The following is a 16,706-nucleotide window of genomic DNA, read 5'->3' on the forward strand; positions in this document are numbered from 1 at the left end:
CTTTATAGCGAAAAATCAAATGTGTGTGTGCTTGTATATATATATATCTACGCACATCAGGGAATCGTAACAAAGTACATATATTTATGTACGTGTACACATCACGATTTCAATTTCTCTGTTTTTTGTTCGCCGCAAAAATCAACGTCAATCTTGCAACTTTCGAAAAGACTGCGTCACGATCATCGAGGCTCTTTCTCGAGAATTCGGAAGCAGTCCGAAACGGAGCGAGTTCGGTAATTGTTCTCGGCACGACCGATGCGGAGACTCGACACGAGTCTCGTCGACGGATCGTTCAAAGATGCAAATGCAGGAAGCCGAGGGTGCGGATGGTGAGTAAACACACGTTTCTCGTTCTTGGAAACATTCGCGTTTCCAATTATATCCGAGATACGATTCTCCATGAAATACTGCTCTCCATGATCTCTGTTCCTTCGACGACTTAACCTTATCTCGCCTACTTCCCCAATCTTTTTACTAGATCATTCCAACGTTAATCCTAAGACTTCGTTAAGTTATCGGCAATGTTCAATTTATTTTTGTCGATGAATTTGACTTGTTTGAAAAGAAACGCAAAAACAAAATATATAAATGCAAGAAAGTTGGCATACACTTTTTAAATATTCTGCTTTAATTAAAAATATCAATAATTGTAGTTTGCTATCAAATGTATCGCGATATTTTCTTGCCTCAGGTTCGCCATGGAACAATTCCAGTGGCTGCGACGAGGATCGCAGACCGGTTCAAAAGGAGGGTAAAAAGTCAAACGTACTACCTCTATGGGGCAATGAAAGGACTATGAATTTGAATCCTTTGATTCTCACCAATATACAATCGTCGCACTATTTCAAGGTCAATCTGTATGAGCTCAAGACTTATCACGAGGTGATTGATGAGATTTACTACAAGGTTTCCCATCTAGAACCATGGGAAAAGGGCAGCAGAAAGACTGCAGGCCAGACCGGCATGTGTGGAGGCGTGAGTATGTTTTCTGAGGAGAAATGTCTATCTCTTTTTTTTCTTTAATTCTTTTTGTCTTCTTTCTTTAATTATTCGATGCCTTTGTTGAATGTCTAAGGGTTGAAAGAGAGAGAGAGAGAGAGAGAGAGAGAGAGAAAAACACAAAGGTCGCACGTCGATGTACTTATTTGTACACAGATAACTGATTGTAGCACATTAGTTGGCGACTTATGGACGAATTGTCAGACGAGAGGTGAAATATCCAATGCTGAAAGACATATCCGATGTTCAGATCGATAATCAGTGTTGATCTGATTATTATTGATTATTATTGCGAGACGGTTTTCGAGCATAACAGATCTCGTCTTTGCTCTTATTTTCTTTTTCTTAATGTTTTAAATATCCCTATGTCAAGGCGTACATTTAAATATTCAGTAAAAAAATAGTATCTCTGTCAATTTAAAACAGAAAGTTTAAATTTTGATATTTGTAAAAAAAAAAGATTATAATAAACATAACAGACAAATTTACATATTTACATTAAATTATGATCATGCTGCAATGACATGATGTAAAGCAAAGACCGAGTTCTAACATTTGCTACAGATGGAACTACAATATAGTAAGAAAAAAATCATATAATTAATATCGTTGAAATTACATACCAAAGGCTTATAACATATGAAAAGTTTAGAACGATAATGCAAAGAACTTTTCGATAATAAAATCATACATTCGTGCGATGGTAATATTACCAATGTTGCCATTCATTCAAACAACTTTAATCCTTTTGGTACTATTACCATCACTGCACGTTGCGTAAAGTGTTAACCGCACCACTTATTGCAGAATAGCATGTATTTGGTCCATATGTTGTACGGTAACACGAATGTGACTTAACTGACTGAGGGGGGTGTAAATTTAGCGGTTCATGCAGGTACGAGGCGTGGGAGCTGGCGGGATTGTCTCCACGGCTTATTGTCTACTGTACAAACTCTTTACGCTGAGGCTAACCAGAAAGCAGCTAAATGGGCTCATCAATCATCCGGACTCGCCTTATATCCGCGCCTTGGGATTTATGTACATTAGGTGATTTGATCTCGATTTAATATGTATTATAGGATTATACGTATTATTTGTTAGAATTACTTTCGTATAATTTTTGAAAAATATAATTTAGGTGATTCTTTAAACGAATATCTAATCGTCCAAATTTCAAGCCATAAGTCGATCTTGATTACGATTATGTAAACAATTACAATTACAGATATACGCAACCACCGGCAGACTTGTTCAGCTGGTATAGTGATTATCTAGAGGATGAAGAAGAGCTAGATGTAAAGGCGGGCGGTGGACAAACGATGAAGATGGGAGACATCCTCAAGCAGTTTCTAACGAAACTCGAGTGGTTTTCCACGTTGTTCCCGCGGATTCCGGTACCGATCCAGAAAGATCTAGAGCTGCGACTTGCCGAACGGTTTCCGCAGCAACAAGTGAATGCACGTAACGCTAAGCCACCGATCACGCTCAACAGCCATGGCAAGTACGGCAATAAAGATAGCCGTAATAAGGACAACGGCAATCTGATGTCTCGCAATCAGCAGGCCCGACATATCCCCGACAGCGAAGCTCAGTGGGGTGAGGCGGAACGTACGAGCCACTGGCGTGCCAGGTGCGTCTACGTGGTATGAATACAACGATCACGTTATTTATTAATATTTCTTTGCTTAAAGAGTTACTTGTACGATTATAATATTGATTTTGTTTCGATACTCGTCAGGATGTAAGGTCAAGGCAAGACTAGACATGAGGGAAAAACTTGGGATATTATTGTCCTTATATGTATATGTGTTTGCCATTGACATTTAACGAGGAAGTGAGAAACTAATAATCCCCGCGCAAATATAGATTGTATTATACCTTGCAGTCGGAATAACCAATGTCATACTTCCGTTTGAACTTATCTCTTTGCAGATCCGATGAGGATCGCAAGGACAAGAATAGGGAACGCGATCGGGAGCGAGAGAGATTGCGGGAACGCGACAGAGAAAGAAATCGTGAAAGGGATCGCGAAAGGGATAGGCATGGCAGAAGATCCAATAGTCGTGACAGAAACAAAAGGCAGAAGGACTACAGAAGCCGTAGCAGAGATAAGTCATACAGAGATCGAAACAGGGACCGTCATCGCGACAGAGATCGACATCGAGATAGGTGAATATAGAAAAAAAAATACAGAATTTTAAAGAAAGGATTATCTCGTAATTTCGTCAGATAAAAGTAGTACTGTTGCTTTACAGCTCTGTAAAAAAATTTAAATGCCAAAGATTTGTCAAAAATACTAATTAACAATCGAATCAATATCAGTTCCTAATTTCTTGTATTTAAAGCTCTTGATTTTTTAATATTCATATTATCGAACTATCCAACAGTGAAATACTAAAAAGCTAATTTTGTAAGAAAAAAATTTATATTCAATATTTTTCATTTCTAATATAATTCGATATGGCTGAAATAAGGAAACAGGAGTCTTAAAACTTTTTACATTAGGTATTTTCCGTGTTTAAATTTCTTACATTCAAATCTGTTTCGCACTGATATTAATACAGATTCTAAAGAGTAATTATTTTGATTTTAGGAGAGGTTCGCCGTATGACTATGCCACAGAATTGGCACATGAACGTGAAAGGCAACGAAGGGAAAGAGAATGAGAGACAAGAGAGATTTTCTCTTTCTCTCTTTTTCTGCATATACTGTGTACATATTTAATTATTTATATGAATGATGGGGAATAAGAAAAAGTCAGCAAGCTATGATGCCAAGTCATCCGTATTAGCACGCATCTACTATGTGTGTGTTCATGGAAGGATGCAGTCTGAAACAGGATATACTAGCCTAAGTCGTATATTCACACATATGTAGTTTACATGTTTTTATAAAATAAACTCATCACACCATCACTGCTGCCTTTTACCACATATATCCTGTGATATTCTTATGCTGTTATCTTGAAAGATTTGTTCAAACAAAGAATAAATTGTTTCCGTTTTTTTTTTCTATTATAAAAAAACTATAGAATGTCCTATATGTAATTGTGGACTGTCTAAGTAATTATTTTAAAACTAATTGCTTTTTTTATCAATTTTATATATATAAAAAAAAATTTTTGAAATTATATTTTTCTTCTCATAATTTGTTTTCTTTATGAAAAACAGGTAAGAATTCAAAGTTGCTGAGATAATTTTTAATACCCGAGTTTCATTTTAGCAGTGTGGTATGATTCGGTATGAATAAAATAAGGCGACGAATCTTATCAAGATAGGTTGCTATGGCCAACGGCCAACTGCGGCGCGGCTTGATGAAGTGGCGAGCAAAAATGGCGACGATGTTCGGACGCGGATGAAAACTGAAGCTGAAGAATGCGACAAATCGACGAACCATGAGGCACTTGTCATTAGGTGACAGCGTGGCAAGGTGAAGAAGCGATCGAAAAGCTAAAGTTATCGCTGGCGTTCGTTACCACGAATGGACTCGCTGAACGCACAAGTATCGATTCTCGCGTACGTGCGCGAATAAAATTCAGAATTTTTGTCGCCTAAGTTTTAGTGTTTATGTTGTGTTGGACTGTGTTATATCCACAATTATGATTTTGATAGAGAGAGAAGACGTTCACTTAATTATAATTAACGGTAATTACTATATCGGCGCGAGCAATGTCACAAGTCATAACTACGATCTGCAAGCAGGAAGTGCGTCACGCGACGCGGGAAATTTTACTTTTGATTTCTTTTTTTTGTAAAAATCTATTTTTCTATCAATTTTTTGGTAATTTTAAAAAATTATCTCATATTCTAGAATATAAATTTATAAAAAGGAAAACTCTTTATTTTGGGAAAAATATTAATGATAATTTGCGATATAGTCAATTCAATTAATAGTTTAAGAATAATCAAGAAAATTATAATTTTTTTGTCGAGACATGTAATCTTGGGGATTCTAAATATATGTAGATGGAATATTTAGATATTAATTAAGATTGAAATAGAGATATCTCAGTTCCCAAAAGTTAACTTAATATAAAAATTATTAATATCAATTTAGTAATTAATAATCTAATTTTATCATTTCACAATTATATAATAACTGTTAATGTTTACAAAAATCGCAGATGATTGGCCGACGTTGCGCTTTTTTCGCCTTGAGCGTCCTCCTGACATTAGTCCTTGGCGTAAACGTCTACTTTATCCGGATGATTGTCGAGAGTTCCTCGCAAAGGAAGACCGCCTATTCCAGAAACATACCGGAACCAAAATCTAAGCAAGACTCTTTTACATCTTCACGCTCCAATGAAAAGGATCTGCAAGATCGACCACAGTTGAGATTAATTGCAAAAGATATTAGTGAGAAGATCAAGGAAGAAATTCGCACGCTACCCTCCAAATATTTTAAACAAAACACCAGCTATACACTCGTTCTGGAACGGCTATTTGCCGAGCTGAGAATAATGTCAAATGTTCGCGAGGATATCTGGAATATTCCTAATAACAATGTGAGTAAGAAAAATTTTGTAACATTTAAAGAATTTAGAATAGATTTCGAAATTTTAAAATTAATTTTTTTTGCCATTGAGAACAATAAATTAATTTTATATATCTCTCTAATAATATTAATTTTTTTTTTAAATTTAATTCAATTGTAGAAGATCTGAGATGAACTGGACTCTAATTTCTGATCTTTCTCTGTTTTTCTACAATGTTCGGAGATTTTATTATCCTGATTAATTTTAATAAAGTTATGTCATCAATCTTCAATCATGTTTTTATAATTTATTTAATTAAATTAAGTAAATTTAATAGTATAATAGTGAAGTATAAATAATATTTATTGTATGTATAGTGGCCGGATGCACATCATCTGATTCCACCAGCAGCTCCGGAACTAGGGACTATCCTAGAAGTCTTACGAAAGTCTAAAGTAGTTCGTGCCGATAACGCTCCGTTGGGTACTCAGCTGAAACTTATGCTTAATCTGGAAAATGATATAAAAGCATTATTTAAACCGCAATGGTATTCCAGAGATGCCATTATACATGGACCAGTGTACCATGGCAAAGATAGACACAATGCTGAAGTAGTGGCTTTTTATTTATCATCCTTGCTAGCATTACGAAGAGTACCTCTCACCGTTATACGAAAACGTATATTGAAATACAATGAAATAAGATGATGAAAAAAATCCATCCAAATTAGAATTGTCATAGCATTTTTAATTAAATTAGAATTACCATCGAATTGTGATGTGGAAATCTTATTTAAATTATCTTTCTATTTTTATTTTAATAGAGATTTTAAGAATTTGCAATCCAAACCTTAATCGTCTTCGATTGTAATTCCTTTAATAAAAAAAGCATAGTATTTTTGAACTTTTTGTTTTAAATTAATAAAGTAAGACATTCTCTCTTTCTATTCATAGTTAATCTGATGGAGGAAGTTCGCAACTGTGCGACGCCAGCATTATATACAACCATGCATCAAGAGGGTAATAACACATGCCTATATGGTGTTTGCCATTATTGTTCTCCAGCTGATCCCGTTTGCGGATCGGGGGATATACTTGAAGGTGCCCTAATTTTTTGGCTTCCGCGATATTTAAGACTGGTCAAACACCGTCATCCTTGGCAACGAACGTATAAAAAAAATAAACTCGCTGCATGGGAAGTTGATGAGGCTTACTGTGATAAGGTATATTGTTAAGAATAGAATTTTTTATTAGAAATATTTAAATATAGTATTTAATATATATTTTATACATATATATTAGGCAGTACTAAATATTAATAGACGAAATTATTAAAGGTTATTTAATATGAGATGTTATGTATTTGGTTTAATTATTTTCATTTTAAGTATTTTACATTTCTGCAAAATGAAAAAAACCATAAAATTGCAGTTGCAAAATACAAAGTTTACATATTGCTAGAAATATACATTCACAGTTAGTTTATGTTTCTTAGAGAATACGAGATTAATCTTTTTTATTTTCTCTCTCTCTCTCTCTTTTTTTTTTAGGTGATGGATTCTAAGACTTATTCGCCGCAATCGTCTAGCAGACTTTTAGACTTGATCGATACGGCAATCTTCGATTTTCTCATGGACAATGGCGATCGTCACCATTATGAACTTGCGCAAAATAATTTTCATAATCCCGCGGTGCTGCTAATCGACAACGGGAAGAGTCTAGGCAATCCCGATATAGACCATCTCGATATCTTGGCACCTCTCTATCAATGTTGCATGTAAGTACAAATTATAATTGCTATTGCTAATTAAGTGAAATAAAATGTATTTAATGTGGTTTACTGTTGTTATTTCCGAAGCAATTTGAAATCTCTACAGCAGCGTTAGAAATCTATCTTTGTTTTATTTCCCATTTGTTAGTTTTAAACTTAAAAATTGCGTGAAAAATGAGGTACAAATAAAAAAAAAAATCTTAACATTTCTTTACAAAAGAGTATTTATATGTTTATATTCCTTAAACTCTTCAATTTTATTTTATTTTCAATTAGTTAAACTAAAAATTAGTTAAATTTCTCAATTTCCTCCCCTATTGATTTTTCACAAAGAACATTCCCATTTATATCAAAATTCTTTGACAAGTTTTAAAAAAAAGTCAATTATATTTCAGAATTCATAAAACTACATGGGACAGATTGCGACTATTCAGTGGTGGATCTTTAAGCATTGCATTGGGTAGACTTACTGCACATGAAGCTGAAATATCGGATGTCCTTCCTCTGATCACAGAAGCGCATTTAAATGCCATGGACAGAAGATTACTTATCATATATACCGTGGTGGAAAGTTGTCTGAAGAAAAAGAAATATGTTTCCAATGTCATCCTAGATCATCGGTAGCCCGAAGTTTTTTTATATATATAGAACAATGTAAAGATTTTTGACATAAATGAAAATGTTTTTTGTGAAAAATCAATAGTGAGAACGGGGGGGGGGAGGGGGGAGGGAATTGGGAAATTTAACTAATTTTTAGTTTCTACTAATCAAGAATTAAATAGAATTGAAGAGTATAAACAATATAAATATATAAATATCCTTTTATAAAGAAATTTTAAGATTTTTAAAAATAATATTTTATCTTGATAATTAGTTAGGAACTCAATTTTCTATGTAGAATATTTACAATTTTTTTAATCGTTGATACAATCTTAACATCTTGGTGTAGAATATTATTTAAGAGAGAGAAAATATAATTTCTTTGCTGGAAATAATTTTTCAAAGCATTATTTTTTCATGCATTTCTTTCAAGAGATAAATGCAGAGATTGAAATGAGGAAGTTGAACAAGACAGATTTGAATGTGATTTATTTGATGACACAGTTAATTATCATTATTTGGATAAAGTTTGGAGTGCTGTGTACAGCGTTATAAATACAGTACAAACGTAAAAAAAACCTATAAATGCGATTGCATTATCGTATGTGTATTATTATACGTTGACATGTCTCCTCCTCTCTTCTTATCGGAGTTAGAGAACACCATGCCATCAATCATATACATTATATATAGTCTTCGTAAATCTCGCATTATTTCCCACGACAATAATTTTTTAATTAGCATTATTAAAAATGCATTTTTATTTTCTGCACTTTTTTCATCTTCTTTTCTAAAAATATGTAAACCTAATTTCTAGGAAGTTGTCTGGAATAATAAACTCATAATTCCTGAACTTTAATAACTTCAAAAAAAAATTGTGAGAAAAAGATAATTATGATTTTATTTTGTCGTGCAATATATTTTCTAATAAAATCTTTTATATAAACTTCTGATTCTAATTATGTAAGATTAGGATTTCTCCTTAAAATATATATATATATATATATATATATATATATATATATATATATATATATATGGAAACAAAGAAAAGAGTGATATATATTTCTTCTAGCTACTTGCAAGATATGATAAATGAAGATTGAGTTTAAGTAGAAAATGTAAGAAAGTGCAGGCAACTAAAACTGTCACAGGGAGATATCGAGGCCCATTTGTGTGGACTTTGAATCGAATTTGTAGCATTCTAGCGTAACCTATCTCGCTTTATGTATCATATTTACAATATTATGACCAGAATTATTCACGTACCTTACAAGCTAGTTAAAAATTCCATTTTTTAAATATGTATATATTTATATAATATATTTAGAGCGCCATATGGTCGTTCAGGTATATGAGTATGTATATATATATATCAACATTTTTTAATTAAATAGAACTTTCGTAGCAAAGTATGTATAAATAGACTATCTTTGCACAGACCACGATTGTTTACTTCGAACTCACTCGCTTTTATTTTATTTGTTTATAAGCGAGAATTTATTCGTTTTTGAGATCCGTCCACATTTAGATAATTTTACATAAAAAATATGTATCGGACGAGAGAAAGAGAAATCTTATTCTCTGAGAATTTCTCGGTTCGAAGCCATTCTCTTTTTTTATGTTCTATCATTAATACTATATATATCAAACGACGAGATCGAGATGAGTCGATTTTAATTATATACTCGTGAGTGAAAAACTGCATCCCATCAAAATAGAATTCCACAAACGGCAGCGTAGAAATTATTGCATTGCATATGCGTGTTTACGCTCCGCAAAAAATTAGTCGAACCGAAAAAAATTGAGGATGAGATTCTTTCTACGAAATCAAAATTTTGATTTAATTAAAAATGAAAAAAGTTTACTTGTACAATTTACCTTAATGTCTCTGCTAAGAAGTTAATTTTTTTTATGCATTGGAATTCTTTTTGTTATTTTTATTTAATAGAAAAGACTTTTGAAACAAATTCAAAAAGATTTTTATCTTATTTTCCAAATTCAATCTAATTAAATTTAATAAAATTCAGTTTTAATTTAATTTTAAGTATCTTAATCTCGAAAATATGTAGAACTTAATTTCATAGAATGGATCTTGTGAGTAAAATCCTTTCAGTTCGTCTATTTTTCGAGGAGTCGCCGCGATTATTTGTTTTTTGTCGCCGTTCTTCGTTTATTTAATATTATATATCACACCTTTGGTGCAGAATGCACGTAGAAATCTATAAATCTAGGCCAGCTTTAATAGGCATATTGAATCCCTCTTAGGTCGTTATTGAAGCTCTTAGTACCATGCGAGTTCAAAATAGCTGGCGCTTCATTGTGACTTGTTTTAATTTTATTGCGTTTTAGAGGGGTTTTAATAAACATAAAAAGATGATATTTATTGTGACAAGAATTATCGCAAATATTTAATTGATCTCTTACCTCGATTCGGAAGTATGATTTACATTTGTAACTTTCTTTCTCGGTTTTTAATCTTAGAGATATTCCGCTGATAATTTTCCCTGATGATGACGTATCCCCGTTTTTTTTTGGTAATTACCTTTTATTTATAAATAATTTCTCTTGCTCTGAATTTTAGACAATCAGAATGATTGCAAGAATTATCAGTTTTTACTTTTATATCTCTTTTAGCTATTGAGCAGTCGATACACATATGTCTCGATCTTTCGGCGATAAGTTTTTTCACAATATCTGGCTAATTTAGAGTGCCGATTCCACTCCTCGTATCGAGCTGCTCAAATCTTCCGAGTGGCGAGTATGCGACGAATCGAGGGACGTCACCGAGTCGCTGTCGTTGCTGTGCGGGCTCGAATAATTAGCCGCTTCTTGAAGCCTCATCAGCATATTAAGCTGGAAAAATACGGATTAAATACAACATTAAAATCGATTTATTTAATAAAATTACCATTGAATAGTAATTCTTGGAGAGCAATATAAATAATTAAAATAAATTTCTCTGTATAAGTATAGTATAGACTAATATAATTTTCGTCTGTCCTTTTCTTCCTTGTTTCTATTATTTTATTTATTTAAAGGGATAAGTTCTTATATAAGTTAAGTTTTATATGACGTGATAATATATTATAATTAATTTATTTTTAAATATAATTAATTTCTTTTTTTATTTGAGATTTATTTGTATATAAATTTCTGAATTTTTTTTGATGATAGATATTCTCTACCATATCTTTAGAAAATAATTTTATATTATATATATATATATATATATATATATTCTGAATGTTTTAAAATTTCCTGATTTCAGTATTTCGTATACTAACCAGAGGATCTCCTTCGGTATCACTGTGAGTACTTCCGAGGCTCTTTACACTGGAGGCACCTACGCCGGAAGTATGTCCACTGGAGACGACATCGTATCCCACGTCTTCAGGTCTCAAACGTAGAAGAGCATCGCTGCCGCCGTGTACGGCATGTGTTGACAGCCATGGGTAGCTGGATGTGATGAACTGCGCTGGATCCTCCCACGTCGGTTCGCCGTTTCCGTTTCCACTCACGCGTCTTCCATACAATGTCAAACCTTCCCTGACCGCCTCCACCAAGTAAGGTATGACCGAATAATTCCACAAATCGGTAAACCATACTTGAGAACCAGCCACTTCCATCGGGCACGATAAGAAAAGCCGCGGTCCTAAAATATATTTATCAACATTTATTATTATATATTATATTTTTTTTAAATAATTGAAAGAAAAAAGTTAGTGTGTAGGAATTGATAAAATTAAAAATAGCAACATTTTTAGCTTCAAAAGCAGTTTATTGTGATTATTTTTTAAATTTTTTGATTAAAAATTACTAGTTTTTTTATTACCAATACCAAGGAAATCGGAAATTAAAAATGATAACATTCGTTAAAGATTTTTATTTTAAATATTGGGGCTCTTTAAGATTTCCCACAACTTTGTAACTCACACTATAACTTTTGAAATGCATAGAAATTTATTTTTACCTATGGTGACGTCGGAGCTGCTGTGAGTTTCTAGGAACTTGTTGAGGTGCAGCCACACACGGGGCAGCCATTCTACTACTGCCGCCATTTCCGCGTTCCTCGTTCCCGCGCACTCGCGAAGCTCGTGCTCTAATAATTTTCTTCTCAAATAACGTCCCAGAAATCCCTTGACCGGCTCCATGTGGTTTGCGCATAATACCCACCTGTTTAATTTTATAAAAAAGAAATTCAGTTCCCATTAAACAAAAATCAACGTTTCATCTTTTAATCATATAATAAAATAATTATCAATTAAGTTTACTTAATTTTTAACATTTAATTTCTTACTAAGAATTTTTAGAATTTTTCAAATGTTTCTTTCTACATTCTAGGCTTTCTAATGATATCAAAAATTATCAAAATCTTTTTCCTTTTTAGATTAGAATTAAAAGTTATCTCTCTCAATAGGTGAAAATACCTGAAATTGTGATGCAATTGCAAATTAGTAGTACTGCAAGTAGCCTGACTCATGGTACCGATGATGGCAGGACACGACGAGTGCCTAGTTCCTAGGAGACCACTAAAGAGCTCGCCTAGAGATGCTGCATGTTGAAGATTTTCCAAAATGATCACTCTGGGCAATTCATCGGCAGCGCTCGAGTCACATCTTTCGGCAATGTGCGCGAGATATTGGCGCAATTCCTTGCTGGATTTGTGATCGACGTTGAATGTCGCAACGGCGGCGGCGTCCTTCGTGTCATTGTCGGTGTCCACTAGGGCGTGCGCCAGTTTTCCGGCCAAATAACTTTTTCCCGTACCACTTGGACCGCATAGAATCACTCTACGATGTTCCGTTAGAAGGGAGATCAAACGCTGGACAATAGAACGCGGTATCAGGGTGTCTACTGCTAGCCAAGAGTAGCCCGACAACACTAGATAGATGGTCTTTACATGACCAACCAGGTAGCCGCAGGGCAACAGTTCGGGATGCTGAGAATCGGTGGTGCATCTATGTGACGTGGAAAGAGAAATTTATCTTGATTATTTTGCGAATGGAAGTAGAAGAGATACATTTTAAGAAACATAAAACTTAAAATGTGTATATCCACTATATATTTCAAGGTATTTATTTTTGAGAAGATAATCTTTCTTGAAATACAAAGTCTTGTGATAATTAAATGATAATTCTTTTATTTCGCTAATTTAAAAATTATTATCTTTGAAACTTTTTGCGAGATTGAAAGATTGTGAAGTTTTGAATTAATATCATTCTAAAAGTCTCGAAGTAAATATGTACCTGGAGGCTTCGCCGAGATGATACGCAGCGACGCATTCGACGCCGAGACCCAAATTCGTAACAGGATCCACTCGAGAAACGTACTCTTTAAAACAACGCCTCACCATAGAATCTAACGCGTCCCAGCTGGTCTTGTTGCTGATGCAGACGCTGGCGATTACGCAATGAGGCGGTTCACCTATGGTGCCGTCGGCGGAACCGCTTCCGGTAACTAAATTGTAGTTGAAATTGCGTTCGCTTCCAAGGTAGACGGCCACGTTAATCCTTTTGCCATCGGTGTCCTGTTCGAGAACCGGTTCTGAAGTTGTGGTGTTCGACGGCACTACGTCGTGTTCGACCGGGACGTTGAGATCTTCTAATTGATCGGCCGTGGAACTGGCATCGCCATTCGACAGTGCTGCTACACTCGATGCCACTTCGGTCATACTGAAGCGTCGATCTGGATCACTGGGTAGAGAAGACTGCGAAGACGTGAGCGATTTCGAAGTCACCAATCGCTGGAGACGCTCGTTGTTCTGCTTCAGATTCAGCATCTCGTACTAAAAATAGCAGTAATATAAAATATTTTAATAGAGATAAATTAAGAAGAAACAATTTTATTCGCCTATCGGCCTTATGATGCAAACATTTTTAATACTTTGAAATATTTACTTGAATACTAGAGAGATATTGGAAGAATTTTAAAATTTTTGAATTAGAGAATATTTAAATTTGCATAGTCCTTTTATTGCAAGTATTCCACTCACTCTCATCTTGATAACAGTGTCCTTCAAAGATTCCAATTGATGAGCCGAGGATAACGCTTCCAATCTAATATCCGTCAGCACCAGATCTTTTTCCCTCAGTTGCTTTTTCAATTCGTCCACGTCCTCGTCCTCCTTCTTATACAGAGCCGAGCTGCTTTTACTTCCCGACAAAGGGTTTTCATGATCGGGTGACTTTTGGCCGTTGCTCCTTACGGTTTGGCTCTTCGAAGACTCGTGCTTGGACGCAGTTGGTAGTCTAGGGCTATTGGGAGCGCTTAGATCACCACCGATACTCTCTTTGCAATCTTCGGCATCGGATACTGAACCGTGTCGATTTTTACGCGATCTCGAGAAAGCCTTGGAGAAGGAACTGCGCAACCAGCCCTTCTTCTTGTGGTGATTGCTGCTGGCAGAGCAGGCACTACTCAGCGAGTTCAAGGATGTTACGCTATCCGCAGACAACTGTCTCGCCATCGATGCACCTTGATGATGATTATTGCTGCTGCTACTGCCGGTGCAGCCGGTGGTACCAGATTCGGAGTCGCCTAAAGTATGACGACGACCATTGCTCGCCGCTGGAACATTATTTAATCCGGCTTCAGCACTCTGCTTGCGTAGCCTTTCGATCGTCTCTCGGAGTTCCTGAAGCTCGGAATCCTAGAAAATTATATTATTTTTATTTGGCATTATTTTTCTTTTTTGATAACAGAAATATGTGTAGATTGAATATTAATTAAATCTATAATTTTTTTAAATCAAATTCGATGATGGTGACTCGGTGAAAATTTCTACAGAATAAAAATGGTTTCTATCAGTCTATAGAAATAATTAAACTAGAATTTGATTTTTCTAATAAAAATAATCAATATTTTTAATTATTCTTACCTTCTTTTCAGCTGTTGCTGTGAGTTGCTGCAATCTTTGGGTCATGTTGGACAGTGATTGCTCAAAGGCCGATACTACGTGTGCCTGAAACAAGAAGAGCGATATCCAATTTTTAATACAAATATAATCTCGTCAAGGTATGATAAATCTCCAGAAAATATGTAATTATATAAAAACATTTGTTGCTTACATATTAATTTTATATTTATCTACTACCGAAAATAAAAAAATATATATAATTACATAAATTTTATTTATATATATATATATGACATGTAATTTTATTATTCAGTTTTATTTGACAATAAGATAATTTTATTTTTCTACAATATTTCATTGAAATAATTATTTTAAAATACACATCGCCTTATTATACTATTTATTTAATTCCGACGAATGTGCGGAGTGAAGATTAATACTTGTTATGTAATTAGTCTCTCAAGATCTGGGCACGTATTTTCAACACTAGGCCACGAAGCAAGAAAGATGTTCAGTTATGGCGTAGGAAGAAAGAGCTCGTCCGATGAAAACGCTCAGTAATATAAACTGGAGCGATGCAAGTTCTCTATTAGCCTCTCTCTCCTCATTCTTTTTTCGCTTCGTTAGTCTTCTTCGTCTATTCCCGACCATATGGTCGACGACTGTACGTTGTTGTACCGTTTTTCTTCAACTCTTGTTATTATAACTAGTGACTGTAACTAACATCAGCGATGACACACTTGAATAATGTTAACAGTATAATTACATTTCATTCCATCTTAAAATATCATATAGCATTATTGTTTGTAACATTGTAATTAAATGTTATGAAATAATATATGATTACACGTACAAATCATCTATAATTATTATATATGTATATATATATATATATATATATATATATATATATATATATATCCGCAACAAACTTGGATGAAAATTATTTATAGAGATAATTTATATAATTATATAATTCGCTGTACGTATTACTGAGTACAGTGATTGTTTTATACATCATTATAATTACACATTTTTTAAATCATACTTATAATTATTTTATAATTCAGCTTAATAATAAGATTTGTGCTTTTAAATTCTATTAATCTTTATTTTTTCTCTTTTCTTGATTTCTTTATCATCGAACTTTTCATACACATTTTTAAAAGCACTTTCATATTATTAATATAATCAACAATTACATTGAATATTTCAAGAGGTTTTGAATCCAATTTTAATAGTATCTTCTTCAACGAGTTACCACAAATTATTGCGATTTAATTATTTCTTTCATTTTAGAAAATTTTACAAATTTACCTTATTTTGTAAAATATCCATTCATTAAATATTTTAATGATTAAATTTTCGATTAAAACTCTATAAAAAGATAAAATCCATTTACGTAAAGATTTTTTCAAATAAAAGAAAAAGAGAAGCATTTAAAACTTGTAACTCTTTTTTTCAGGTAAATTATTCACTTATGACATAAAAACGCGGTCATCGAACTCGCTTTGATTACCATCTCGTTACTATGAAGCGATTCCAAATTTCAATCATCGAAGTCGCAAAGGTGATTGTTTCCGCGAATGTAAGCATCATCTTCTTCCTTTTTTTTTTTTCAAAAATATTGCGCAATCGGATAATCGTGAAATTCTTAAAAGACAATCAACGCGGACTCTTTTTTTTTCTTCACGAAGAAACGAACGCGGAATTTCATCAGGATAGCGAACAAAGAGATCGCGGTGGGAGCCGTAGGACTCTGAACGTGTGTGAGTGCAATTCTGGAGTCGCGCGCGTAATTCCGGAGGAAATTATTTCGCTCGTAAAACGGTAACAGAGAACGTGGGACGCGTAATTCGCCACCGCGAGAGAGTGTCTCGAGAGGCCCATTGTCCTACCTTATTACTTTAACGCGCGACGTGGAATGACTCCCGACGTTATCTCGTAGCTAGGATGCGAGGTCTTTTGGCTGGCCGCCGACCTCCGTTTTTTCTTCGAGAT

General features: G+C 34.1%; 3 protein-coding genes across 7 annotated transcripts in view; 2 read left to right on the plus strand and 1 right to left on the minus strand.

Annotated features, from left to right (window-relative positions):
* The first annotated feature begins 72 nt into the window (after positions 1–72).
* LOC138937134 (pre-mRNA-splicing factor 38B) lies at positions 73–3,917 on the plus strand. 2 transcript variants are annotated; one of them, XM_070303079.1, is made up of 6 exons: positions 73–332; positions 695–978; positions 1,886–2,049; positions 2,228–2,632; positions 2,935–3,171; positions 3,596–3,917. In XM_070303079.1, exons 1-6 carry the CDS (start codon positions 302–304, stop codon positions 3,666–3,668), a joined length of 1,194 nt encoding a protein of 397 aa, XP_070159180.1. In that variant the 5' UTR covers positions 73–301; the 3' UTR covers positions 3,669–3,917. The 2 variants fall into 2 exon arrangements, with proteins under 2 accessions (XP_070159180.1, XP_070159182.1); XM_070303081.1 differs by having other exon boundaries at positions 1,898–2,049.
* A 385-nt stretch (positions 3,918–4,302) lies between these two features.
* On the plus strand, positions 4,303–7,969 carry LOC138937133 (glycosaminoglycan xylosylkinase). Its single transcript, XM_070303078.1, has 6 exons — positions 4,303–4,431; positions 5,126–5,506; positions 5,854–6,154; positions 6,430–6,698; positions 7,026–7,252; positions 7,642–7,969. Exons 2-6 carry the CDS (start codon positions 5,126–5,128, stop codon positions 7,868–7,870), a joined length of 1,407 nt encoding a protein of 468 aa, XP_070159179.1. The 5' UTR covers positions 4,303–4,431; the 3' UTR covers positions 7,871–7,969.
* An 892-nt stretch (positions 7,970–8,861) lies between these two features.
* Positions 8,862–16,706, minus strand: part of Sick (sickie) — a 156,270-nt gene continuing 148,425 nt past the window's right edge. For all 4 annotated transcript variants that reach the window (XM_070303075.1, XM_070303076.1, XM_070303074.1 and 1 more), the window contains 7 exons: positions 14,727–14,810; positions 13,842–14,498; positions 13,096–13,634; positions 12,277–12,807; positions 11,820–12,022; positions 11,134–11,501; positions 8,862–10,702 (listed from right to left, as the gene is read on the minus strand). In XM_070303075.1, coding sequence (XP_070159176.1) covers positions 10,553–10,702; positions 11,134–11,501; positions 11,820–12,022; positions 12,277–12,807; positions 13,096–13,634; positions 13,842–14,498; positions 14,727–14,810 — 2,532 coding nt within the window. In that variant the 3' untranslated portion in view covers positions 8,862–10,552. The remainder of the gene's footprint in view (positions 10,703–11,133; positions 11,502–11,819; positions 12,023–12,276; positions 12,808–13,095; positions 13,635–13,841; positions 14,499–14,726; positions 14,811–16,706) is intronic.

The sequence above is a fragment of the Polyergus mexicanus genome, unplaced genomic scaffold (genome assembly GCF_030449975.1).
Source record: "Polyergus mexicanus isolate NDT 795.1 unplaced genomic scaffold, iyPolMexi1.0 SCAF_10, whole genome shotgun sequence".
Taxonomy (NCBI): Eukaryota; Metazoa; Arthropoda; class Insecta; order Hymenoptera; family Formicidae; genus Polyergus; species Polyergus mexicanus.